At 43.0% G+C, this 27,099-nt stretch overlaps 1 protein-coding gene across 6 annotated transcripts in view; it reads left to right on the forward strand.

Moving 5' to 3' along the window:
- NIPBL (NIPBL cohesin loading factor) overlaps nucleotides 1-21,478 on the forward strand; it is a 201,431-nt gene extending 179,953 nt beyond the window's left edge. For 5 of the 6 annotated variants that reach the window (XM_060190959.1, XM_060190960.1, XM_060190961.1 and 2 more), the window contains 13 exons: nucleotides 1,153-1,293; nucleotides 1,393-1,486; nucleotides 1,990-2,144; nucleotides 2,758-2,848; nucleotides 5,299-5,472; nucleotides 6,655-6,845; nucleotides 9,229-9,336; nucleotides 10,333-10,533; nucleotides 11,678-11,824; nucleotides 15,718-15,992; nucleotides 17,811-17,985; nucleotides 18,847-19,035; nucleotides 19,599-21,478. In XM_060190959.1, the coding sequence (XP_060046942.1) occupies nucleotides 1,153-1,293; nucleotides 1,393-1,486; nucleotides 1,990-2,144; nucleotides 2,758-2,848; nucleotides 5,299-5,472; nucleotides 6,655-6,845; nucleotides 9,229-9,336; nucleotides 10,333-10,533; nucleotides 11,678-11,824; nucleotides 15,718-15,992; nucleotides 17,811-17,985; nucleotides 18,847-19,035; nucleotides 19,599-19,964 (2,307 nt within the window). In that variant the 3' untranslated portion in view covers nucleotides 19,965-21,478. Of the gene's footprint in view, nucleotides 1-1,152; nucleotides 1,294-1,392; nucleotides 1,487-1,989; nucleotides 2,145-2,757; nucleotides 2,849-5,298; nucleotides 5,473-6,654; nucleotides 6,846-9,228; nucleotides 9,337-10,332; nucleotides 10,534-11,677; nucleotides 11,825-15,717; nucleotides 15,993-17,810; nucleotides 17,986-18,846; nucleotides 19,077-19,598 lie in introns of all 6 variants that reach the window. The other variant, XM_060190963.1, reaches the window with a different exon arrangement.
- The last annotated feature ends 5,621 nt before the right edge of the window (nucleotides 21,479-27,099 follow it).

A 27,099-nucleotide genomic window follows, 5' to 3' on the forward strand; every position in this document is an offset into this window, starting at 1 on the left:
GAAGCAGTGGGTTCGTAGTGCAGGCACCAAGCCCCAGTAATAACCCCGGAGACAAAAAAAAATATATAGAGATCTTAAGAGAACCCATCACAGAGAGAAAGTTTTCTTGTTATTGTATGTGAAGGGTCTATATTAACCAGACCAGCAGGAGTTGTTCCAAGTTCTGTAAGTGAAGCCAGGCTGTCTGCTTGAAACTCAGTCATGCATGCTGACTTCTCAGGAAAACCGGGGGGGGGGGAGGGGGGGGAGGGCATTACAGGTGCTTTTTCTTTTCTTTTTTAACTGTACTAGTCTTGTTAAAACATTCTGTTGATAATGGGTTTTGATGGGGTGGGGGGTTCTATTTAGTTTTTTTTTTTATTTGGGGTTTTGCCACCAGGGTTATTACTAGGACAGATGTGCCTGCATCCAACATTGCCAGGAGCCTTTTTTTTTTTTTTCCTTTTTCTTAGACAGAAATGAGAGAGAAGAGGAAAGAGACCCCTGTAGCACTGCTTTAACCCCTTCTGCAAGGGGAGACGGGAGGCTTAAACATGGGTCCTTGCACATGGTGATGTGTGTGCCACTGGGCGCACCGTTGCCTGGCCCCTCTGTTGATATTTGAAAACCACTGTTGAGTATTGGTTTGTGTTACATTTTGGAAGGGGGAGGGGAAGGTAGCTCTAGCATTATAATTGAATGATTGAGACATTGTTTGATAAATTAGTAGCCAAGTTAGAATTCAGATTCCTAGCAACTATCTGACACTCTTCCTGCTATACCTTAAAAAGATCTTTTCTTTATTAGAAAAATAATAATAAAGCACCAGTGAATAACCTCAAGACCTCATTCATGCCCGATCCCACTGAAAGCTGCCCTCACCCGGTCGCTCATTGTTTCTATTCTAGAGAGGAGGGAGGCGGGGTGGAGGGCGAGGCAGTGGACTACTGCTGCACCATCGTGGAGCTGTCCAGGCAGTGTGCATGGCGTTCGCTCCTGCCTTGTGCTAGGACTGGAACCCAGAGCCTCACACACCAGGGCACTGCTTCCCAGAACTCCCCACCTCCCTTTTTAAAAAGCTGAAAATGTACAAGAGCTGATTCTTCAATATTCAAAGCTCTGTGTGGTTTATTTTCAGGTTCTGACGTTAATAAAACTGCTTTTGTCCTCTAGACGCAAAATGATTTCATGGTTATCTGCAATGTTGCGAAGATCCTGGAGCTGGTTGTGCCGCTGATGGAACACCCGAGCGAAACGTTTCTCGCCACCATTGAGGAAGATCTCATGAAACTTATCATCAAGTACGGCATGACGGTGAGCGTCAGCGTGCGGCTCGCACAGCTCACCGAAGCAGACAGCCTTGCCTTTGTTTGTGACTCGTGTCTAAAAGATGACGTGCTTTCTATCTTTTAGGTAGTGCAGCACTGTGTGAGCTGTCTCGGGGCAGTTGTAAATAAAGTCACACAAAATTTTAAATTCGTATGGGCCTGTTTCAATAGGTACTATGGTAAGTTCACTGCCGTAGCTTTGATTATTATGCTAAATCTTGTACTGTGTCCTACTCTTTCACTAGCAGATCATTGAGTATGTTAACATTCTTTTTATTCATATTTTTAGTATCAATATTTTTAGTGTCTTCTGTATCTCCTTAATTTCTAAGTATATAATTACTTTAGAAATTTCATCCCTTCTTAAGCAAATGTTGATAGGTTTTATGCAGCTATGTAAAGTAATATTTAATATTTTTAGTGGCCCAAGAGGTAGCAAAGTAGAGAAAGCATGAGGTCCTGAATTTAGCCCCGGCATCAGATGCACTAGAGTGGTGCTCTGAGCCTCTCTCCTCCTCTTTCTCATAATATTTGCATTATTTTTTAGCCTCTGTTTACAGTATATAGTTGATACCTAGGTCTATTATTAATGAAGACGTAATTTAGTGGTAGTAGTAACTATTTGAACATAGTGATTCAGAGCTAGAGGGTATGTTATCTAACTGCTACTTATCTTTATTAGGTGCTATCTCCAAATTAAAAAGTCAGCACCAGGAAGACCCTAACAACACTTCACTTCTAACTAACAAGCCGGCACTTCTTAGGTCTCTCTTCACTGTGGGGGCACTATGTCGGCATTTTGATTTTGATTTGGAAGATTTCAAAGGCAGCAGTAAGGTAAAGGCCATAATGTTACTTAGCATGATGTTAGAAAAAAAAAAAAAGGCATATTAAAGACAGTTTATCTTGACAAGTATTGTAGTGATAAGGATGATGGTGGCATCAAAGAAGTCTGCGCTAATGAGGGTTTTGAAACAGTGCTACTCAGACCATGGTCCTCAGACTGCCTTCTGATGCAGGGGCGTTTGTGCTTATCCATAATGAGCTAAACACTGGCACCAAAGTTGGGTCAGGTTTGTGATCCTGGCTGGGCTGGGGAGATAGCATAATCAGCATGCAATAGTCCTTCAGTGCCCTCAGGTACAGAGGCCCTTGGGTCCAGTCCACAGTAAGCTTGGTTAAAACAAGCAAAATTGTGATAGTTGGGAGACATACTATTTTAGCCATAAAGTGACTTTTTTTTCCTTCACAATGAAGAAGCAGAAAACTGATTTACATTCCTTGTCACACACCTTTACTTTGAATGCTATGGTGATAAAATATATGAATTTGTTGTTGAATTATTCTTTAGTCAAGTTCAGTGGTTCATTGTTGATTTATAAGTTTTCCTTTATAATTGGAAACTGACCTAATTAATTCTTTATCTACTTTAACATGTTCTCCTCCTTAGGTTAATATAAAAGATAAAGTACTTGAATTGTTAATGTATTTTACAAAGCATTCGGATGAGGAAGTACAGACAAAAGCAATCATTGGCCTAGGTAAGTTGAGTGTCTCCTTACATACATGTTTTCTTACTTGAAAGGCAGAACATATTCTAAATGTTTACTGCAAGACTAAAACATTTCTTTATTTTTCCATTCCCATAGGACCTTGTGTGTAGAATATTAGGACTGGGTATTGAAATACCTGGTTTCTGGTCTTCGCTTAGACAGTGATTTCCTGAGTAGTCACATTCTTGAGCAAGTTATGTAACTTCTCTGTTCGTCAGTTCCGCTTAGTAAAACGGAGATGATAATACTCTCTCCTACCACTTTATTATGAGAACAATGTCTAAAACCAGTGAAAAAGAAAAAAATGAAGGGGGCCAGGCGGTGGCATAACTGGTTAAGCACACACATTACAGTGCACAAGGATCCAGGTTCGAGCCCCCGGACCCCACCTGCAGGGGGAAAGCTTCACAAGTGGTGAAGCAGGGCTGCAGGTGTCTCTGTCTCTCTCCCTCTATTTTCCCCCCCTCCTCTCAATTTCTCTGTCTCTATCCAGTAATAAATAAAAAAATTCAAAGTCTTAAAAAAAAAAAAAGACGTAGAAGTAGTATAAGCTTGTTACATAGATTTTGTGATCCTTTTCTTTGCAATTATTTTGTCAGTATGCGTGCCTGCTGCTTCTACTTGAACTATGGGCAGTCTACACAGACTTACCTTGAAACACATGGGAAACAATCCAAAAGGAGTAGATGCCTGTCTTGCAAAAACTGGTCTTCATGGCTTATCCAAAATCTTGGAAGTGTGAAGGAAAGGAAAGAGCCTGGGCTGAGTGTACTTTAACGAAACGCAGTGACTCTGTCTAGGCTTGGAAGTGTGAAGCAAAGGAAAGAGCCTGGTTGAGTGTACTTTATGACGAAGTGCGGTGACTCTGTCTAGGCTTGGGTTTCCCTATTGTTGCTTCTGTGCAAATTCCCATGAGGCTACTCAAGTCGATAACATGGAGACTTTTGGTAGCATTAATAACCATGATTGAATCTGCTTGGACAGTCATTTATTTTGCCTTTAGATAGAATGAGTGATAGCAGATCCTATATAGTTTTTTAGATGTTTCCTGATTTCTTAAATAAATGTAAACCTTACTACTATCTCCTTCTGTCTTTATTTATTCTTTATTCCTTTCAGTTAATTCTATGTAACAAATGCTGTAAAATCAGATCACTTGACTGGAGAGTTACTTTGGTGTGTGTGTAACAAGTCAGTGTGTACCTTTAAAAAGTCATTATGACTTAAGTTACATAAAGTGATAAAACTAGTAGTGTAACGGCTAATCAGAGACCAGATATTGAAAAGTTTACTTAGCAACACTACCCAGAAAATACTGCCCCTGGGAGTCAGGTGGTAGAGCAGCAGGTTAAGCACAAGTGGCACAAAGCGCAAGGACCGGCGTAAGGATCCCGGTTCGAGCCCCCGGCTCCCCACCTGCAGGGGAGTCGCTTCACAGGCGGTAAAGCAGGTCTGCAGGTGTCTGTCTTTCTGTCCCCCTCTCTGTCTTCCCCTCCTCTCTCCATTTCTCTCTGTCCTATCCAACAACAGTGACATCAGTAATAGTTACTACAACAGTAAAACAAGGGCAACAAAAGGGAATAAATATTTTTTAAAAATTAAAAAAACAAAGAAAGAAAATACTGTCCCTAGACCAATTAATGAAAGACATCTTGCCTGGGCCATGGTTATTGTGTGACCTTGAGCTACTTGTCTGACTCCTCTGTGCTTTGAGTCTAGCTTGTCATTTGCTGTCAGCCACACTCACTATTATGAGGGATCTTTACTTCACCTCATAGAAATGAGCACTTTGTACTGTTAATCTTGAGTAACCGCACTTTATTCTTAACTGTGGCTATAGAATTCAGTAGAGCGGTTCATTATGATTCCATATGAGAAATAAATGAAAAATATTTTAGCTCTAATTTAGAGTCTGTTTCATCAAATGGATATATTTGTGGTTTTTGTTTTTCAATAATGCCAATGTAATATCTCTGCAAGGGACTTAAAATGTTTGCAGACATCACCTCTTAAATCATGAAAGCAGCCCATTGAGGCAGGTGGGTGGTAAATATTATTGTCCCCATTTTACAGATGGAGAATTGAGACACAGAGAGATTATGTGACTGACCCAAGGTCACACTACAAGTCAGTGGTGGAGCCAGGACTAGAACCCAAGACTCCTGCCTCCTAGTCCACTCCCCTAGCCTCTAGGCCCAGCTCCCTCCTCAAGGTTTCCTCTTGTTTGAAACTCTCCTTTGAAATGCAATTTCTTGTTTTTAATTCATGGGGAAAGAAGTGCCGCTCTAATTCTTCTCTAGGTAAGGCCACTGCACATTCTTCCAGTCATTTTCAGTTAATTTTTGAAATAAGGAGTTCTTTATGTTATTTATATTTTTCATTAAATGTTGTGTTTACATTTAATATCCATATATCAAAGGAGCTATTTTCTTCTTTAGGATTTGCCTTTATTCAACATCCAAGTCTAATGTTTGAGCAGGAGGTGAAAAATTTATATAATAGTATTTTATCTGATAAGAACTCCTCTGTAAATCTCAAAATACAAGTTTTAAAAAACCTCCAGACCTACCTCCAAGAAGAGGACACGCGAATGCAGCAAGCAGACAGAGACTGTGAGTCAGAACGCGCGCGGGCTTTTAATTTCACGGTGCGACTGGCTATAAAGCTGTGACTTGGGAAATCCTGCTTTCGAAATGTCCTCATCTGTTAGATGAAGGAGTCCAGTTAAAGAGAATTCCCTGGGCCAGAGAGAACTTACCAGGGAAGCCTTGCCATTCCTGGGGCCCAGATGCAAGTCCCAGCACCACACAGGAGTTGTGCTGGTGCTGATGGGAGCTCTAGGGTTGTGCTATCTTTCCCTCTCCGTTTCCCTGAATGAAAAAGTGGCCCAGAGTGGTGAGATAACTTGCATGTCTGATCTCCAAGCTCTGAGAGAAAAATAAGTGAATAAAATAAAAACTAGAGGATTCCTTACGTCTATACCTTGGCGGGAAGGTATTCTTGGCCCCTTAAAATGTTTGAGAGGGGAGTCGGGTGGTAGCGCAGCGGGTTAAGCGCAGGTGGCCACAAAGCACAAGGACCCGTGTAAGGATCCCGGTTCGAGCCCCCGGCTCCCCACCTGCAGGGGAGTCACTTCACAGGCGGTGAAGCAGGTCTGCAGGTGTCTGTCTTTCTCTCCCCCTCTGTCTTCCCCTCCTCTCTCCATTTCTCTCTGTCCTCCCCGCCTCTCGCCATTTCTCTGTCCTATCCAACAACAATGACATCAGTAACAATAAAGCAACAAGGGTACCAAAAGGGAATAAATATTTTTTAAAAAAATGTTTGAAAAAGGGGATCGGGCGGTGGCGCAGTGGGTTAAGCGCAGGTGGCGCAAAGCGCAGGGACCGGCGTAAGGATCCCGGTTTGAGCCCCCAGCTCCCCACCTGCAGGGGAGTCGCTTCACAGGCGGTGAAGCAGGTCTGCAGGTGTCTGTCTTTCTCTCCTCTTCTCTGTCTTCCCCTCCTCTCTCCATTTCTCTCTGTCCTATCTAACAACGAATTGCGTCAACAAGGGCAATAATAATAACCACAACGAAGCTACAACAAGGGCAACAAAAGGGGGGAAAAATGGCCTCCAGGAGCGGTGGATTCATGGTGCAAGCACCGAGCCCCAGCAATAACCCTGGAGGGAGGGAAAAAAAAAATGTTTGAAAAAGAGGAGAGACTCAGACCCACTAGCTAGTAGCATCTTGTGCTTTGGTTCTGAGCTAAGGATGTATTTAATGTGCTTGCTGATGGGCTTGCTTCCTTTTGCAGGGAAAAAAGTTGCAAAGCAGGAAGATTTGAAGGAGATGGGTGATGTTTCCTCAGGGATGAGTAGTTCCATCATGCAGCTTTACCTCAAACAGGTGCTGGAGGCGTTTTTCCACACCCAGTCAAGTGTGCGCCATTTCGCCCTGAGTGTCATAGCGCTGACTCTGAATCAAGGTCTGATTCATCCGGTTCAGGTGAGTATGTCTTACTGCAACAGTGCTGATGGAGAGAACTAGGTTCCTTGTCATGTGACGACATCGTGCTCAGAACCATTTTTCTAAATTAAGGATGATAGGCTTGTCTTAATCCATGTTTAGATACACACAAACACATGCACATGTCAGTAGTGCCAAAATTAATTGTGAACAAGAATATATTCTGTTAAATGTGGTAGATTTTAATCCCCAAAAAAGAGATTTAGACAGCCTCGACCCATCAGACTTCCTGTAAAGTTTGCTATATTTAAGTATGTTGTGTTCACCCTTGGGATCTAAGTACACTGGTGTCCAGAGCACTCTTAACAGATGTGAACGTTAGCCTGTTCCTACCAACTTGGAACGACTGTTATCAGGATTCTTCATTAACATGTGTAAATAAGTTAACTTTCTAAAGGCCTTTTATGCTTTTTAAAACATTTTTTCACATAAAAGGTGTCAAGAATCATAACAGAATTCACTCTCTGTGTTCACCATTTGTGAACATTTTGCCTCAGTTGTTAATAAATTTGTTAGTTAAATTCTTGGGGCCAGGCAGTGGCACACCCAGTTAAGCGCACATAGTACTATTTGCAAGGACTTGGGTTCGAGCCCCCGGCTCCCCACCTGCAGGGGAGTCGCTCCACAGGCAGTGAGGCAGGTCTGCAGGTGTCTGTCTTTCTCTCCCCCTCTCTGTCTTCCCCTCCTCTCTCCATTTCTCTCTGTCCTATCCGACAAAATGGAAAAAAAAATAACGGCCACCAGGAGCAGTGCATTCATAGTGCTGGCACCGAGCCTCAGCAATAACCTTGGAGGCAAACAAAATAAGTTAGAAATTCTTTATCTCTAAATACTTGAATGTTTTCAAAGACCAAGGATATTCTCTTTTTTTTTTTAATTTTTGTGATTTTTATTTATAAAATGGAGACACCACAAGGATTTTTATTTTACTTATTTTCCCTTTTGTTTCCCTTGTTTTTTTATTGTTATTGATGTCGTTATTGTTGGATAAGACAGACAGAAATGGAGAGAGGAGGGGAAGACAGAGGGGGAGAGAGAAAGAGAGACACCTGCAGACTTGCTTCACCTGTGAAGCGACTCCCCTGCAGGTGAGAAGCGGGGGGGGGGGGGTGGTCAAACCAGGATCCTTGTGCTTGGTGCCACGTGTGCTTAACCCACTGTGCTACCGCCCGATTCCCTAGGGTATTCTCTTAAATGCCATAATGCAATCAGCAGGTACAAAAAAAACTTTGATACTGTTGTTACTGATGTTGTTGGATAGGACAGAGAGAAATGGAGAGAGGAGGGGAAGACAGAGAGGGGGAAAGAAAGACAGACACCTGCAGACCTGCTTCACCGCCTGTGAAGCGACTCCCCTGCAGGTGAGGAGCCGGGGGCTCGAACTGGGATCCTTATGCCGGTCCTTGTGCTTCGTGCCACCTGCGCTTAACCCGCTGCATAAGGCCCGACTCCCTACTTTTTTTTTTTCTTTGCTGCGCTCTTTTGATAGTTTTTTTTCTATTATTTTATGATAGAGAGCCAGAGTGGGGCCGGGTGGTGGCACACCTGGTTGAGTGCACACGTTACAGTGCACAAGGACCCGGGTTCAAGCCCCCAGTCCCCACCTGCAGGGGGAAAGCTTTACAAGTGGTGAAGCAGGGCTGCAGGTGTGTGTGTCTCTCCCTCTCTATCACCCCCTTCCCTCTCGATTTCTGGCTGTCTCTATCCAACAAATAAAGATTAAAAAGAGAGTGAGGGGTGAGGGAGAGAGACTGCCAGAGCATGTGAGAGACAGAAAGAGAGCATGCCAGAGCATCAGTTTGGCCAGGGATTAAATGCAGGGCCTGACAGTTAAAGACCAATCTCAGCCACAGCACCACCTCCAGGCCACTTTCAAGTCTTTGTTGTTTTATTGTTCTTGTCGATGCATCTGGCTCACATTCAACAAAGTAGCCAGGCTATTAGCTCTCCAGCTGATTATTAAAGCTATGTCTAAAATCAGTTTTGTAGGGGAAAATGTTTATTTCCTAGTTTCGAGTGTGAAAGATGAATGACCTTTTGTGTTGAATTATTTTTCCATAGCAAATTTACTTGAGCATACATATATTTGTGGTATATGTCTCATGGTTGTGAGTGGCTATCCTTCCTGTGGGGATCTGAAGTGTTGCCACACTGGTATTCTTGGCGATGCATCAGTGTGACAGGAGTTGGTTGGGTTCTCGTTGTAAGCTGAATTCTAGAGGAAAGTCAGTAATTTTTAAAAATTTGAACACTAAAACATGTTTACAATAAGGCCTATATAGCTTTAAGTTGTAGCATGTCACTATATATATGGAACTTTGATTACTATGATTTCTTATGAGCCCTGTGTCTTTATTTTTAGTGTGTACCATATTTAATTGCTATGGGCACAGACCCAGAACCGGCTATGAGGAACAAGGCTGATCAGCAGCTAGTGGAAATAGACAAAAAATATGCTGGATTCATTCATGTATGTATTTTTAAACTGTATGACCTAAATTTCAGCAACTTCCTTTGGTAAATGCTTTCAGATTAGAAAAGTAAACTTTGTGTGGTCCTTTTTTCTAATCATGCTGTTTATTCCCTAAACTTTATGTTTAAAGTTAACACTTAAATAAAGGGGGGGAAGTGTGTTTAACTGTTGAAGGCCAGCAGGTTAGCTCACCTGCACGGGACCCAGGTTTGAGCCCCACTCCCACTGCACTGGATGGAGCGTCAGCGTTGGTGCTCCCTACTCTCCTCGTCTCCCTCCCTCAACTAGCCAGCTCAGTGCAGTGAAGTCCCAGCAATGACTAAACATGTTTGTAATATTAGCTCCTAGGAAAGATCTAGGGTGTGTCCAGAAGATAGCTGACCCAGTGAACATTGGAGTGCATACTTTACTGTGGGGGGGGGGGGGCTGGGTTCGAGTCCCCCAGGCCACGTGGGAGCATCACGCAGAGGGTGAAGGGAAGTTCACAAGTGGTGGAGCAGTGTTGCGATGTCCTTCTTGGCTTCTCACCAAGAAAAAAAGGGCAGCAGGTTGTGCTTGAAATGAAGGTGCTTAGCTTTTGCTGCTTGGTTTTCATCACAGCAGGGTCATCGCTGGGGCTGGTGCCAACAGGTCCAGGCCACTCCTCCCGGCAGGTTTTTGTTTTTGCCTCCATGGTTATTGCTGGGGCTCAGCGCCTGCACTGAGAACCCACCACTCCTAGCGCTGTTCCCCTTTTCTTTTGTAAAACGAAGGGGTTGCAGCGGGTGACCTAAAGTTCTTCCAACACTGAACACACTCACTCTTACCGTAAATGTGGAGATCACGTCATGGCCTCACCCCTGGGCTGTAGTGCTCCGAGTTCATTTGATATTGATTTCAGTAGCATTGGCTTACGGAATGTGAATTTTTATAAGTACAGCCCGTCCTTCAAATGATGTGTTTAGCTTGACTCTTATGTCCATGACAACAATGAGGCGTTTCTGCTGCTTTCAGATGAAGGCGGTGGCTGGGATGAAGATGTCTTACCAGGTGCAGCAAGCCATCAACACGTGCCTGAAGGACCCTGTGAGGGGCTTCCGCCAGGACGAGTCCTCTAGTGCTCTGTGCTCACACCTCTACTCCATGATCCGGGGCAACCGGCAGCACAGACGGGCGTTCCTCATTTCTCTGCTCAACCTCTTTGATGACACTGCGGTAAGCACCGAAAATCAGTGCTTTATACATGTCACGCCTGAGGAGTCACCACTTGACAGTACTTGCCTTTCAGTGATAATACTGCCGCATGTGCATCTCTGGTGGTTTGCAGACACTCACTCACCCCAGCTTAGGGCCTTCTCACTGTCAGGCACCTGGGCCCCAAGGCCCTCTCCTCCCTTCCCTTCCCTTCCCTTCCCTTCCCTTCCCTTCCCTTCCCTTCCCTTCCCTTCCCTTCCCTTCCCCAGAGTCCTTTGCTTTAGTGCAGTACACCACACCCAGTTCAAGTTTTCACCTTCAGTCCTTCCTTTTTAAGTTCCAGTTATGAGTAACATCATCTGGTTTTGTTATGTTTTTCTTATCTCACTTAACATGATGCTTACATGATGCTTTCAAAATTCTATCTAAGGTGAGGTAAAGGAGATGGCTTTATTTTTAACAGCTGAGTAGTATTCTATTGTGTATATAGACCATGCCCCTCTCAGCCACTCCTGTCGTTGAACATCCAGGTTGCTTCCAAGTTTGGCTATTACAAATTGTGCCCAATAAACAGAGAGAGGGAGAGACGAAACTGAAAAATATTCTGGTGTTAGGTATACCACTTTATCTGTGCATGTATTAATGGAATTCTAGTTTTTCTTTTATTATGACTAATACTACTGTGAATATGGGCGCACAACAGTGTGCTTTCTTTACACTTCCTATGTGAAGAATAGTCAAAGGGGAGATTTTGCCTGGTGATAAGTATGCTGGGGGTGCAGTGCCGTATCTCACGCTGGTGTCGGAAGCTTTGATGGGCAGCCCTGCTAGCAGCCCGGCATCGCTTTGAAGGGCGGAGAACATTCATAACTAAGTGAGCTGACACTCTTGGACAGGCTCATGTGTTGCCAGAGTTCCAGATTCTTTGATTGCTGAGCTCTCTGCTTGTTCAGCTTGACTTCCTTAATGAAGAGTCCACTTTTACACAATTATCACTTTAACACTTTGGATTGGTGTAAAACTAGGTAAACTGACCATGACCGTAGCCAAGACTACAGAAAATCCTTTCCTCCTGACATGAAAATGCCCTGTGACACGTTTACTGAAGACTGTGGGGGTGCATTTCTAGATTAGTCACTAGACGTGTGACTTTTTTAATTTACAGAAAACAGAAGTGAATATGCTCTTGTATATAGCAGACAATCTGGCCTGTTTTCCGTATCAGACGCAGGAAGAGCCATTGTTTATCATGCATCATATAGACATCACACTCTCGGTCTCCGGTAGTAACCTGCTGCAGTCATTCAAGGAGGTAAGTTGCGCATCCTTCTGTTCCTAATGAATTTGTCCAAGAGCGGACAGATCTTTCCTCTTTGGTTTCTCATTGTCCTTTCTGGCCTTTCCGTAGGAGTAGGAAATCTAAAGCAACTTACTGACTTGCTAGCTCTCAAGTTGGGGAGAGAAAATGGGTTGCCATGTTATTCCTATTAAGAAAGACGGGGGAGGGGGAGTCGGGCGGTAATGCAGCAGGTTAAGCGCACACGAGGCGTGAAGCGCAAGGACCGGCGTGAGGATCCGGGTTCAGCCCCCGGCTCCCCACCTGCAGGGGAGTCGCTGCACAGGTGGTGAAGCAGGTCTGTGGGTGTCTGTCTTTCTCTCCCTCTCTTTCTCTCCCCCTCCTCTCTCCAGTTCTTTCTGTCCTATCCAACAACAACAATAATAACTACAACAATAAAACAACAAGGGCAACAAAAGGGAAAATATTTTTTTTAAAAAAAAGATTTTTAAAAAAAGTTAAACAAAACAAGGGCAACAAAAAGGGAAAAGATAGCCTCCAGGAGCGAAGGATTCATAGTGCAGGCACCAAGCTCCAGTGATAACCCTGGAACCAAAAAAGGAAGGAAGGAAGGAAGGAAGGAAGGAAGGAAGGGAAAGAAAGAAAGAAAGAAAGAAAGAAAGAAAGAAAGAAAGAAAGAAAGAAAGAAAGAAAGAAAGAAAGACCGGGGCCAGATGGTGGGCGGGCACCTGGACCTGGTTGAAGCCCCTGGTCCCCACCTGCAGGGGGAAAGCTTTGTGAGTGGTGAAGCAGGGCTGCCAGTGTCTATCACCCCCTTCCCTCTCAATTTCTGGCTGTCTCTGTCCAATAAGTAAATAAAGATAATTTTTAAAAAGTTTAAAAGAGGGACCAGCGGAAGGATCCGGGTTTGAGCCCCCGGCTCCCCACCTGCAGGGGAGTCGCCTCACAGGCGGTGAAGCAGGTCTGCAGGTGTCTGTCTTTCTCTCCTCCTCTCTTCATTTCTCTCTGTCCTGTCCAACAATAATGACATCAATAGCAATAATAACTACAACAATAAAAACAACAAGGGCAACAAAAGGAAATAAATGAATGCTTAAAAAAAACAAAAAAGAGAGATACAGGCTAGGCAGTGACGTATCCATTTGAGCATATATTATACTTTATGTGCCATGATCAGGGTTCAAGCCCCTGGTCCCCACCTGCGGGGTGAAGCTTCACAAGCCATAAAGCAGTGCTTCAGGTGTCTGTGTGCCCTCTCTGTCTCCTCTCCCTCTCAACTCTCTGACCCATCAAATTAAGAAGAGAAATATGGTCACCGGGGTTGGTGGCTTCCTGGTGCCAGCACTAAGCCCCAGCTATAACCTTGGTTGCAAAAATGGGAGGGAGGGATTCTGTTTCAGATCTATCTGTAAATTAGTCTGTTGATGAACATTTCACTTTTTCATTCCAGTTACCTTATGCACACCCATTTGTACACTGGGGAAAGGTTATGGTATTGGGGACCTGGCAGGGAGCACCAGAGTACCACTCTGGAAGTGTCATGCCAAGGATCCAGCTTGGGACTGTATACCTTCCAGGCCTCTCAGCACTGACCTTGAATGTTTGGGGGTTCGTTCACATATCTGTCTAGACCCCATTTTAAGGCACTTTAATATTCTGTAAAACCCAGTGATGCTATTGGTCACAGCAGCACACCGAAATTGTGTGTGTGTGTGTGTGTGCGTGTGCGTGTGTGTACATATTTATAGCCTGTAAGAAAACATGAGTTATAATACAGTCGATGTCCTATACCTGAATATCAGCATCATAATAGAATTGGCTGATTTTATGCCAAAGAAACTTTTTTTTCAACTTCGAAGTCACATCTTTTCTTTCATGATTGTTAGGAAAAAATGCCAGTTTTACTGTAGTATAAAAGCATCTCAAGTAGCACTGGGCACGACAGGCACTGTCAGTCCTTATAAGTTACTTGATATCTTTCCCTGTGCCTAGTGGTGCAAGTAGGTCTTAGTTCTACAGAACTATAGTAGCGCACACGTTACAGTCCACAAGCACCTGGTCCCACCTGCAGGGGAAAAGCTTCCCAGGGGGTGAAGCAGGGCTGTGGGTGTCTCTCCTCTTTCTTCCATCTCTGTCTCTATCCAATAATAAAAATAAAAACACTTTCCATTTAGAGGGGCCAGGTGGTGGCGCACATGGTTGATCACACATTACAAAACTATAGTGCTCCAAACAGCCTCATCAGACAGCCAGATCATCTTAATAGTGAAGAGCTGGACTTTACAGGGTCTGAACCACTGCCACCTGAAGCAATCGCCCTAAGACTGGGCTCAATGAGTAGACTGAGCACTTGTAGAGAAGTACACCTCACTCCTGCACCTCAGGGTCTGCAGTTTTTAACAAAATCTGGGGGGGTTGGGTGTGTGTGTGTAAGTTTTAAAAGTTACTCATTTTTCAAGAATTGTAGCCATTGTGTTATTACTTACCTGACCTTTGTTGCTGTTGTGGATATGCTCATAAATGTTTCCTGTTCTGTTTCTCGGCACTTGTGTCCTGAATAGCTACTTCCTATGTTTTCTCTTCCTGAATAGCTACTTCCTATGTTTTCTCTTCCTGAATAGTTACTTCCTATGTTTTCTCTTCCTGAATAGTTACTTCCTATGTTTTCTCTTCCTGAATAGCTACTTCCTATGTTTTCTCTTCGGTTCTCAATAGTTACTTCCTCTTCCGTTCTGAATAGTTACTTCCTATGTTTTCTCTTCCGCTTGGATTCATTTTGTGCTGAGTCTTCTGGAGTCTTGAGTTTCAGCTTTGTTCTCTACTACCATCTCTCGCTGTTTTGATTAGTCTCCTCCTCTCTGTAAGGATGTCTTGAGACTCCTGTGTGGTTAGTTCAGCCACAAGCTTGTAAATTCAAGATGCATCTGGGGCTTCAGTTTAGCTGGAGGTGTACTTGGTGAAGTGGTGAGCAGAGACATGGTCTACATCTGCGGCTCTGCTCAGACAGTAGCAGTCCAGCACGCTTTGAATAGACTGACCTGCATCTCTGCCCAGTTTAGACCAGACACATCTTCCACCTCCTCCATTATAAGGAACTAACACATTGCTTCTGTAAAGAGACGTCCTTCAGATGTTAGTGGTTTTTCAGAGATGCATATATACCCTTGATGCCCTGGGCACTTTAACCACTGTTCTAAAATGAATATCGAGATTTAACCTCTTGATCTACATGACCTTCTAGGGTTTTCTGGATCTAGTGAATAGCAAATGATTTTCAAGGCTCTCTTAAACTTCACTTTGTGGTAAGAGCTAAGATTTTATAAAGAAAAGGAATTGAAGCATTTAAGAAAACTACATTGCAGAAGAGGTTTTTAAACAAAGTTGAGTAGAGGCAGGTTGTTGGAGGCTGGTCAGATCTGTTATCTTCTCAGTTAAATATAATTATTGCACTTTAAAGACATAGTGGTTGGTGGCAGGGGTAGAACCAGTGCATGAGTCGCTAGGGACTGAATTCAGGTGCTTGTGCTTAACAGTCCAGCACTTCATCCCATGCCACTTCCTGGTGGGACACATGAAATCTAAAACAAAAGAGTGATCGCGCAAGTGTAATTTATATTCACTAATACCTGTAAGATAGTTTTTTTCCTTTGAATGGTATATCCAAGGGTTGTTTTTTTTTTGGGGGGGGGTGGCAGGGTTGTGGGGAACAGGTAAAGATGATTGGAGGGATGGATTATTTGACTTTATGCAACTAATCCTCCCAAGGCTTGCATCTCCACTTGTTTGTGAAAAATCAGTTCAATATATAATTTATTTAATAATGCTTTTGAAACTGCCAGAATTAAAAGGTGGATTTCCTAGTAGTATTTTGTTTTTACTGTTTTTCAAGTAGAATTTTTTTTTTTCAGTCTATGGTAAAAGACAAAAGGAAAGAGAGGAAATCATCCCCTGGTAAGGAGAACGAGTCCAGTGAGAGTGAAGAAGAAATTTCCAGACCTCGGAAGTCACGGAAACGTGCAGATTCCGACTCCGACTCCGACTCAGAAGACGATATCAATTCAGTGATGAAATGTTTGCCAGAAAATTCAGCTCCCTTAATTGAATTTGCGAATGTCTCCCAGGGAATTTTATTGCTTCTGATGTTAAAACAACATTTGAAGAATCTCTGTGGATTTTCTGATAGGTAAGGTTACATAAGCAATGAGAAAAACTTGGTTCTGCTCATTTAATAAGGAAACAGGAAATCCAGTCTTTTCAGTGTTTAACTTCACCCATTTTTCAAGGGGCTTTGTTCCTTTTATTCCTACGTAGCATTTTATGTAATGTGCCATAACTCATCCGTATATTCTCTGGTGATAATGCATTATATGTTTTAGAATTTTTTGTTTATTCCCTCTGAGAGACCTGGTTAGAGAGTCATGTTATTAACCTCATGCCAACAGGGAGGCTGCTCAGTGGACATGAGGCTCAGGTTCATTGCCTGATGCTGTGTATGGCCAGAGCAGAGCGCTCGTCCGCCTCCCGATAAACAATCTTGAGGAGATTAATAGCGGGGGGGGGGGGGGGCAGCGGCTCAGGGTAATGCACCTTCTGCGTGGACGGCAGCACCTGTTCTTGTTTTGCCTCTGGGATTCCGCCACTCCAGACCCACTTGTTCAGACAGGAAGGCAGAGACAGGGGAAGCCATTGTAGCACCAAAGCTTCCTCCAGTGTGGAGGGAAGGGCACTAGGGTCAAAGTGGGCACAGTGCCTAGGTGAGATTTCTTGTTTTTTCTTTTTCCCCCACCCTAAAGTCACTAACTTGACCCCTAGTGTGACGTGCTGAGTGAGGAGTGCTGTGGCCCATCTCTTACGAGCAAGTTGCAGATTTAAATGGATGAACCAGTGGGTGCAAAGCAGCTAGACTGAGCTCTAAGAGAACTCAGCCTGTTTTGTTGGCTCTGGAGCCCTGTCATAAACCCTCCTCTCCTTCCCCTAGTGCTGTGCCACCCCCATGTGATGCTCGGTAAGGATAGAGCCCTGCCAGGTGAGCTGTCTGCCAGCTTTCCACATGGTTTGCGGTGCACCCTGCAGAGATCCAAGGACTGGGCAGGGGACTCGTTGGGTAGAGTAGAAACTTTGCATGAGTAAGACCTCGGGTTCAACCCTAGGATGGCATCTGACGGAAGGTTGTTCTGATGACCCTCATAAAAATAAAGCCTTTACAGAATTGTTGAAGTGCTAGTCACCCATGAATTTCAGGTAAATTGATACCCACCATCAGTCACCATGAGTCTATCTTTTCTGCCGTACTGTACCCATGGAATTTTGTACATTTTGCACATTAATAGAAAACTTATCTTAGGGCGGTTACAGTCAGGTACTAAAAAGAGTAAAGCAGACCTGCTAGAAGGTTCGTGGCAAGCTGGAAAGACCGTGCACCAACCATGTAAGAGTTATCTCATTGCCACAGTGTATGAGCACAGTGTGTCCCGATTTCTGCTTTTCTAGAAAAAACTGCAAATTCAAATTTTGATGAATACCAGTTTGAAATGTTAAATATTGACAATGAATTGAAAATAATTGGATACCTTGTAAAGGTGATCCTAAGAAGTTGGAAAGGGTTTCAGCGGAGTTGCCGACCATGTAGAGCTGCCTTAGTTGGCGCCACAGTGCTGAAAATGGAGACCTGGAAATCGCCTTCATTTAAGAGCTGCCTTTAGTCCAGACAGATAAGGATGAAAAAAGATGTTAGGTTTTTGCATCTTTACCTTTTCTGTCTTCTCTTTTGAAACTGTATTTATTCTGTATCTGGGTTAACTAGTTGAAATCTGCATGAGAAAAAATTTCCTGTAAGTCAGTAAAAATCTAACTTAAACCAACACATGTAAATGCCTGGACATTGGGACTTTCAAGTATGAAGGAGTGATGTCTGGGCCTTTCTCCTCCTGTTTTTCTCACTGATAAAATCTTTAATAAATAAATGCCTGAAAAAGTTAATGACTTCATTTTCTCAAAACAGTAAAATACAGAAATACTCCCCATCTGAATCTGCAAAAGTCTATGACAAAGCGATCAACCGAAAGACAGGAGTTCATTTCCATCCCAAACAAACACTGGACTTTCTGCGGAGTGACATGGCCAATTCTAGAATCACTGAAGAGGTGAAGAGGAGCATAGTGAAGCAGTACCTGGATGTAAGTAGCAGAAGCGAAGCCTGCTCCCATCCAATAGCCTCTTTCTCCTTCAGTTTCTCTCTGTCACCGTCCAGAAAAGACCAAAGGGAGGGAGACTTGAATCTGGTCTCTCTCATAGCGATACACGCGTTCAATTGAGTGCATTACTAACTAGCTGGCCCGTGCCAACTGTTTTTGTCTCTTGATTATTGCCCACAGTTGCTTTCATGCTGTGGAGTTAAAGTTCTATAGTTATGACAGAGAATATAGACTCTGCTTGCTTGAGAGGGATTGGCCAGGGGGGGTGGTGTTTGTTTTCCTTCTGTCACCAAGGTTCCTACTGAGTGCTGGAACTTGGACACCTGCAGAGCTCTGCACAGGCTACTTTTCCCCTTTTCTTTCTGTTTGTTAGAGGATAAGGGAGGAGGCCTGAGCACTGCCTCATGGCACTCCTAAAGCTGCCCTCCAGGGCCGCACATAGGGGCCAGGCACTTGAACCCAGGTTGTCACACACAGCCACACATGCGCTCGACAGCAACTAAAGTCTCTTTTAATCGCACCAAACTAATACCCTGGAAAACATCTAGGAGAAAGTACTTAAAAAGAAAATATTTTGGGAGCCAGGCAGGTGGCGCACCTGGTTAAGCACACACGTTACAGTGCGTTGAAGCTCCTGGTCCCCACCTGCAGCGGGGGAGCTTTGCAAGTGGTGAAGCTGGTCTGTGGGTGTCTGTCACTTGCCCTATATACCTTCTCGATTTTTCTGTCTAAAAAATAAATATTAAAGTGCAGATTCTGGTTCAGTTCAAAAAAAACATTTTGAGAGTAAGTCTTACTGGCAGTGCACATTTAAAATGCTAAATCAGGGTCTGGCTTTTGTAGTTCAAACTTCTCATGGAGCATCTGGACCCTGATGAAGAAGAAGAAGAAGGGGAGGTGTCAGCCAGCACAAATGCTCGGAACAAAGCGATTACCTCACTGCTTGGAGGAGGCAGCCCCAGAAACAATGCGGCAGCAGAGACAGAAGATGATGAAAGTGATGGGGAGGATAGAGGAGGAGGCACTTCAGGGGTGAGGCGGAGGAGGAGTCAACGTATTTCGCAGCGTATTACGTAAAATGATTTTTATGTGCTTATATATGTCAGTCTATTAAATGTACACCGAGTAATGTAATACTTACAGGAGAAGACATTTTGTAGATAGAGATTCTCTACTTAACCATTTATACATCCTTTTGTAGAAAGTTTAACATAAAAAAACAATAAAAAAAAAAGAAAAAAACAGAAATGAGATTTATCCAGTATAAAGGGTTATTAATTTTTCTTTGGATTGTATTAATGTGTGTTACCCTTTTTTATTGTTGCTAAGTTTTATGTAGCCTTATGGTTCATATGTACATATAATTTTATATATCGCTAAGAGTAAAGACGGGTACAAATGAAGAGTTTATGGTTTTACCAGTATATGCTAACCCTTGGCGCTGGCGGTCCCGGTGCGTCTCATTGCCGGCAATGGAAGTGTGCTGGGGAACCCCAGCTCCCGGCGTCAAGGGAGTAAAAGCAATAAAAACAATGATTTCACTAAAATTCTTCTGTGTAACACTTGGTCTTTTTTCCCCCCTCCCAATGTTTTAGTCATTGAGAAGGTCAAAACGAAATTCAGACTCTACGGAGTTGGCAGCACAGATGAATGAAAGTGTTGACGTCATGGATGTCATCGCTATTTGCTGTCCAAAGTACAAAGACCGACCACAAATTGCAAGAGTAGTGCAGAGAACCAGCAGTGGCTTCAGTGTTCAGTGGATGGCAGGCTCCTACAGCGGCTCCTGGACCGAGGCTAAGCGCCGGGATGGCCGCAAACTGGTGCCTTGGGTAGACACTATTAAAGAGTCAGACATTATTTACAGGAAAATCGCTCTCACGAGTGCTAATAAGCTGACTAATAAAGTGGTTCAGACTTTACGATCCCTATATGCCGCCAAGGACGGGACTTCCAGCTAATGAATTTGTACATGCAGCCAAATTTACAGGAATTTTTTTAAAGGCAGAAAAACTTGAATTATCAACACTCTGGCAAAAAAAAAAAAAAGTTTTCTGAAGAGTAAGAATGGAACCTGGGATGCAGGAACGGAAGGAAATGTTGGGCAGACATTTTGTGGGAGCTCCCTTCGCTGTTGTGCAGCAGAAACAGATTCTCAGCTCATTTTTACTCCCACTGTATCATAGTTTAACAAAAAATTGTTTATATCTTGGAAAAAAACTTTCTGTTTTAAAAAATAAACAAGTGAATGTTGGAAATTAGTCTGTTAAATGTTCTTAATAAAGTGTTCTTGGAGTTGAATCTAGCAGCGGATGGCTTTCTTTAGCTTAGCCCAGTTTCCAGGGAAGCACTGTTTTTCCAGGCTGTAAAATGGCAGATTCTCCTGGATATATAATTTATTCTGTTGGAAGAAAAAAGAAAAGAAAAAGAAAAAAAAAAGCATGCAGTATCTATGACCTATCTGCAGAAGGGGTTTTTGTAAATGTAGATTTTGATGTATTAGGTCTCCCTGAGAACAATCCATGAAAAGGGACCCCAGGTGACCTGGCGGAGCGAATACTGCAATAAATTTTTTTACTTCTCTTTGTTACTTGTCTGTTTCCATTTGAATTTCTTATTGTAAAGATCTGTTTAAATCCATTTATATTATTTTGCAGTCTTTTATGTAAAATTGATTATATCACTGGTTTTCAAAGCTAAACAAAATATTGTTTATACAGTTTGTATAGACGGACTTCTGAATAATTGGTATCTATTCTTTTCCTTCCCGTATGAGGGTGTAAACAGTTAACTCCAGGGTTTTATTGTATCCTGCAATATTTAGTATTAACTATATGATTTAGCACTGTGCCAAACACATTTTCAAGAGTACATTTTGATATAAAAAGACTATAGTTTATTCTTTGTATGCTTCAATTTCTTTCAAATGATGTCATAATGGTGATATTTATTTTTTAAACCTTGGGAAACGTAACAGTCTTGGGGAAAGGTAACAATCGTGCTATTTTGGGGATCTCGCATTTAGTTAAAATTTTGCCATGTGTTACAGAAATAGAATGAGATAAGTGTGACACTCCGTAATCACACTTTTCACAAATTATTTTTAATGCTGAAAAAAAGTAATTTTCCTAGTTAAGATGTTTATTCGATTTCTATTCTAAAGTTTTTAATGCATCTTTCGGGAGCAGTTGTTGTTACTTGTTTGTTACTACAAATGGGGGGGGCATTTAGTCGATTGACTTGCAGAGTTGATGCTCAAGAAATAGTAATGCCTGAAATATACAAGAGGCGAGGTCTGTCGCAAAGTTAACTATTTTTTTAAATGTGTACTTTAAGTCCGTTTTTTAAAAATGACCTCTAGAATGCAAACTTTTATGAAATTGGCAAATAAATGAACATATTTAATTTGTGAGGAAGAGTGACATCACCACAAGATACCTTTTTGTAAACATCTATTAAACCACTCTGAAAATGACTTTGCAGGAGCTATCCTATGTGGAATTCTTTCAGAACATTTTCTTGAAGAAAATGTTTTCTCTGTGTTCTTCCTTCCACTTAATGGCATGTTTCTTTTTACTGTGAACACTACGGGGAAAAACAAGAATGGGTCCCCACCACCAACTTTGGTTTATCAAGAAGGGATTTGAGGTGGCTTCTAAAAACAAGTATTTGTCAGTGAGTAAAATGCCAGTTTGACAACTAAAAGTCTGTAAGGACTAAAGCATACAGGGCCTGGTGGTGGCGCACCTGGTTAAGGGCAAACATTATAATGCGCAAAGACCTGAGTTCAAGTTCCTGGTCCCACCTGTGTGAGGAGTTTCACGAGCGGTGAAGCAGTGCTACAGGTCTCTCTCCCCCACCATCATCTTCCTCTTCCCTCTCAACTTCTCTGTGTCTATCCAATAAATATAAAAGAAATATTTTAAAAGACAAGAGGATAAGGGGGGGGGGGGCGATCTTGAATGTTACTAGCCTCAGACAGTAGCACCTACTGTTTTGTTGTTCATTCTTACAATTCATACTTGGTCCTCAGGCAGAAACTGAGGCTCAAAAGGATTCAGAAATTCATGTTTGTAGTTCAAGCCAGTACATATTACTAACCTGAGGAACTGAAATCAAGCACTAGAGGGAATGATCCTTTACTGCAGACAAACCAATTCCTAGACAATATGGGGGGGTGTAATGTGGATCTTCTCTAGCGTGGGTGGGGTTCAGTAAGCGCATTTTCTAAGGACCTTAAGGCCTCAGTTGGTAATAGAATTGTTAGGATTAGAAAGTTTCTATTCTATGCCTATTAATATAAGCCAAGTGTTGATAGAACTCATAAAAACCATAACCCTCAAACCAAGGTAAACTTAACTACATATTGGATATTCTCAAAGCTCTGTATCTAGTTAAGGCTGTCATAAATCAGCACCTTACACTGACGTGTTGAAATTACATTTGACTAAAAAAGCCTTTCCAGGTACCTCAATGTAACATTACCATGGGACTTTTAATAATTTTACGTAAATTATCCTGAAAAATAGGTAGCTTTTTAAAAGTCAATACCAAAATTTAAATTCTAAAAAAAACTAGCTGCAGAAATGCTGAAGTTACAGAGGAAACTCATATAGCTTTTGTTCATCTGGAGAGTATTTGAATTGTCAACACGTAACTGAAGCACACAGGCAATTTCTGACAACTGATGAAGACGGGTAAGTGGAACATTCTGTCCCAATCTCAGGCAGCAGGCACTGGGAGTGTACAGAGTAGGCAGCAGGCACTGGGAGTGTACAGAGTAGGCAGCAGGCACGGAGCGAGCGTACAGAGTAGGCAGCAGGCACTGGGAGCGAGCGTACAGAGTAGGCAGCAGGCACTGGGAGCGAGCGTACAGAGTAGGCAGCAGGCACTGGGAGTGTACAGAGTAGGCAGCAGGCACTGGGAGTGTACAGAGTAGGCAGCAGGCACTGGGAGTGAGTGTACAGAGTAGGCAGCAGGCACTGGGAGTGAGTGTACAGAGTAGGCAGCAGGCACTGGGAGTGAGTGTACAGAGTAGGCAGCAGGCACTGGGAGTGAGTGTACAGAGTAGGCAGCAGGCACTGGGAGTGAGTGTACAGAGTAGGCAGCAGGCACTGGGAGGGAGTGTACAGAGTAGGCAGCAGGCACTGGGAGTGTACAGAGTAGGCAGCAGGCACTGGGAGGGAGTGTACAGAGTAGGCAGCAGGCACTGGGAGTGTACAGAGTAGGCAGCAGGCACTGGGAGCGAGTGTACAGAGTAGGTGGTCTGCATCTTCTGACTGGTAGAAAACTGTTCACGTTTGAAGTTGTAATGTGATTTAAAAATCAATAGTGGTCGTTGGGGGTCAGGCGGTAGCACAGCAGGTTAAGTACCCTTGGTGCAAAGCGCAAGGACCGGCCTAAGGATCCCGGTTTGAGCCCCCGGCTCCCCACCTGCAAGGGAGTCACTTCACAGGCGGTGAAGCAGGTCTGCAGGTGTCTGTCTTTCTCTCCCCCCGTCTTCCCCTCCTCTCTCCATTTCTCTCTGTCCTAACAACAATTTTTAAAAAACAGGGCAACAAAAGGGGGAAAAATAGCCTCCAGGAGCAGTGGATTCATGGTGCCGGCACTGAGCCCCAGCAATAACCCTGAAGACAAAAATAAATAAATAGTGGTCTCTGCTCCACATAGCTATGTGGACTGTTGCTTCATTTTTTCCCTCGCTCACTTGTATTTAAACGTTGCATGCCTGGCCCCCAGAGGCATGTTATTCGTTACACCTGTTGAATTTGGAGATAGTTCTAAGTAAAGCCTCAGCCTGTTGGTCCCATCTGAGAAACACTTAGATGCAAATGGTATGAATGGTCCCTGGCCAAATCCCAGTCTGCTGCTCACTGAAGCAGGTGACATAAAAATCCCGAGTATGTTTGCCTTTGCTTTGACACAAGGCTTCTGGGCTTAGACTGGTGGTGTCCAGGATGGAGCCTGAGGCCTCTGTCTGTCCAGTCTTGTGTGGGGCTGCTCTGGCCTCTCCCCAGCAAAGTCCCTGCATTTTGTACGACAGTGGAGTGAGTTGTAACCCAACTTGTAAGTCTTCACTTGCTTCATTGCTCAACGTACTGTGGTGTGTGCAAATCTTTCTCTGGTCAAGTTGCTTCTTGAGCTATTTTAAGTTCTGTGATGGCAATCACTATCACTCAGTTTCAGTCACCCCTATTTTGTGACCAGATTTGAGCTGCACCCTATATATCCCATCCCATCATGTTTCTTACAAAAAAGAAAAATCCCCGATAGTTTCATTTATAAATGTCATATTTACGTATCATTCTCCCTTCACATTAAATATCCAGTAAGTGTTCAACATCTTCTCTTTTTTTTTTAGGGGTTAGTAGGTCTCTTCGTCTGTCTTTGCAAATGTATTTTATGAAGCAGCTAGATTGTCATTGTGCTTAAGGAAATGGTGATTCTAAGTATCAGAACAACAGCTGTATCCTGGTTTGCATTCCTCCTTACCTGGACCTGGAAGTTTGAGAGAGAAAAATTCTCAAGAATCTATGCTTGTCTGCAAAACTAGAGCAGAGAAATGTCGTAACAGATGAGATAATGAAAGAAGGCAGATAGTTTTCAAGAAGATGGTGATGCTTGAATTGGAGTTTGCAAGTGAGTGTTGAAATACCAGTAAAAGATGAAAAAAAGGGAGTTGGGTGGTAGCATAGTGGGTTAAGTGCACGTGGAGCAAAGTGCAAGGATCAGATCCTGGTTTGAGCCCCCGGCTCCCCACCTGCAGGGCAGTCGCTTCACAGGCGATGAAACAGGTCTGCAGGTGTCTGTCTTTCTCTCTCCATCTCTGTCTTCCCCTCCTCTCTCCATTTCTCTGTCCTATCCAACAACGATGACATCAATAACAATAACTACAACAATAAAACAAGGGCAACAAAAGGGAAACTATTTTTTAAAAAAGATGAAAAAAAATTGTTTCAGTATCGGAGGATGCCCTGTGATTCAATGTCCCATAGTAGACAGTTTGTGTCAGTCTGAAACAGGAAGTTGTGACCCCCACCCCTCCAAGGGAAAACAAGGGCTGGCTGCTTGCACTACAAATCCAACCAGAGAGCATCTTTTTTTCCCCTTTTTTCTTCTGTTTTATTTGGAGAAATTGAGAGAGGAGGGGAAGATAGACACCTGCAAATCTGCTTCACCTCCCCCCCGCAGGTGGAGAGCAGGTCTTTCCCCACTTTTTTTTTCTTTAATTTTCTTTTATATATATTTTCCCTTTTGTTGCCCTTGTTTATCATTGTTGTTGTTATTGCTGTCGTTGTTGGAACTTTTTTTTTTTTTTTTAAGAACCAGAGCACGACTCTGGCCAAGGATTGAACTCACACTTGAGTCCAACAATTTATCCCGCTGCATCCAAGGCTGCAGTTGTAATTATTATAAAATTCATAGGCACTAAATTTTTAATGGGATTCTAATCTTGTCACTAACTTTGTGTATGTAAATTTGCATTCATTTAATCTCAGTCTCATAGAGCCTTGGAAATACAAGACTATCTTGTGTTATTTGTCAAGTAGGCCTATTCTCTTACCCTTGACATTAGCCTTTCTGCTAAGAAATATTCATGGTACTGTAAGTTTGTCTTGATTACAACTTGCCTACAATTGTAATAAAGGCTTAATTAATCTTAAATTTAAATCCTGGAACCAGAAGAAAAAAATTTATGTGCTTATCATGAACTTAACTATAATAATGATCAGCCCCCTCAACTCCTAATACTAGAAATTACAGATTAATGAAGCAACTTGACGAGTCATTTAATCCAGAAGTTCTCAACTTCTTTGGTCCTTGTACTTCATACTATGTGCACTTAACCCAGGGTGCTGCCCAGCCCCCTCAGCTACTTTCGAATTCATAGACTTCTCTTAGAACCTAACTGAAGACCCTGATATCTCTCTCTCTAGAAAAGCGGGCAAATTCATGTGTTGTACACATATTGGGTTGTCAGGTAAGTCAGGATGCTTTTTTTGTCTAAAAAACAAAGATACTTTTCCAACAACCCAGTAAATTTCAAAAGACTCCTGGCCACCTCTATTTTAATTTTATATATTTCCTGTCTTGTAAATCCATGAGCTATGAGGTAAGACATCTTTCTAATCCAGGACCATCTTTTAGAGTTTAAAGAGGTGAATTACTACCTCACAAGCTATCCATACTTAATTCCAGAGCCATAGTGGCCTTTGAGGGGTTCTTTTCTCCCAGGCCTGCTGACTAATAAGATGTCATCTACAGTCTTCACTCGGCTCTTGTGAGCTTAACGTAGAGATGAGGGAAGTGAAGCTGCTGACAGACTGTGGTGCCGCATACCCGAGCCTCCCAGTTCACGACTGGAGTGCCCCCCTGGATTTTTCTCTTTGTTCTCTCTCCACCAGCCACCACTCTAGTCTTAATTTTTCATACAGAAAGATACCACATCCCAAAGCAGACGCTCTCTGGGTGAGCTCTTAGCTGGCCCTGTGCCTTTTTTGGGCCAGCAGAACAGTTCACTTGGACCGTGTGTCTGCTTTGTCATTGCCTGGCCTTCCACCACGCTGGAGGAAGCTTCGGTGCTGTGGTATCTTTCTCCCTGTCTCTGGGAGAAAGAAATCATTGGCCCAGCATGGGCCAGAAAATAATGTAAACAAAGTCCACTTTTCTATTATCAGGTTCTTTGATGCCTATGATACTGCTAAATGAAGGGAAAGGATGTGACATTTTCTGTTTCCTGCTTTAATCACAGTTCACATAACATGCTTTTTTTGTAGAAAGCTAAAAACTTGGATTGGTGGAATACCGACTTTGAAACAAAACAATGTGAAGCCATGTTTCTGAAGTAAGTGTAATACGAAGTTCTGTAAAGAAAAGTACCTCGTATACGACTTGAAGTTACTTATGGGAGTTCATAATTATCTGAACCATCGGAATCACTGAGTGGAAGACGGAGGCTGAGGTGCAGAAATGCCAGTTCAGCTCAGTGTGTGAAAGGACGGTACCAAAGGCTGACGCCACAGACAGCAAGAAGAGGGGGCCTGGCCCTGGCTCAAGGACTTGGGTTCAAGTCCTCGGTCCCTCCTGACCTGCAGG

This window comes from Erinaceus europaeus, chromosome 5 (genome assembly GCF_950295315.1).
Source record: "Erinaceus europaeus chromosome 5, mEriEur2.1, whole genome shotgun sequence".
NCBI classification, from domain to species: Eukaryota; Metazoa; Chordata; class Mammalia; order Eulipotyphla; family Erinaceidae; genus Erinaceus; species Erinaceus europaeus.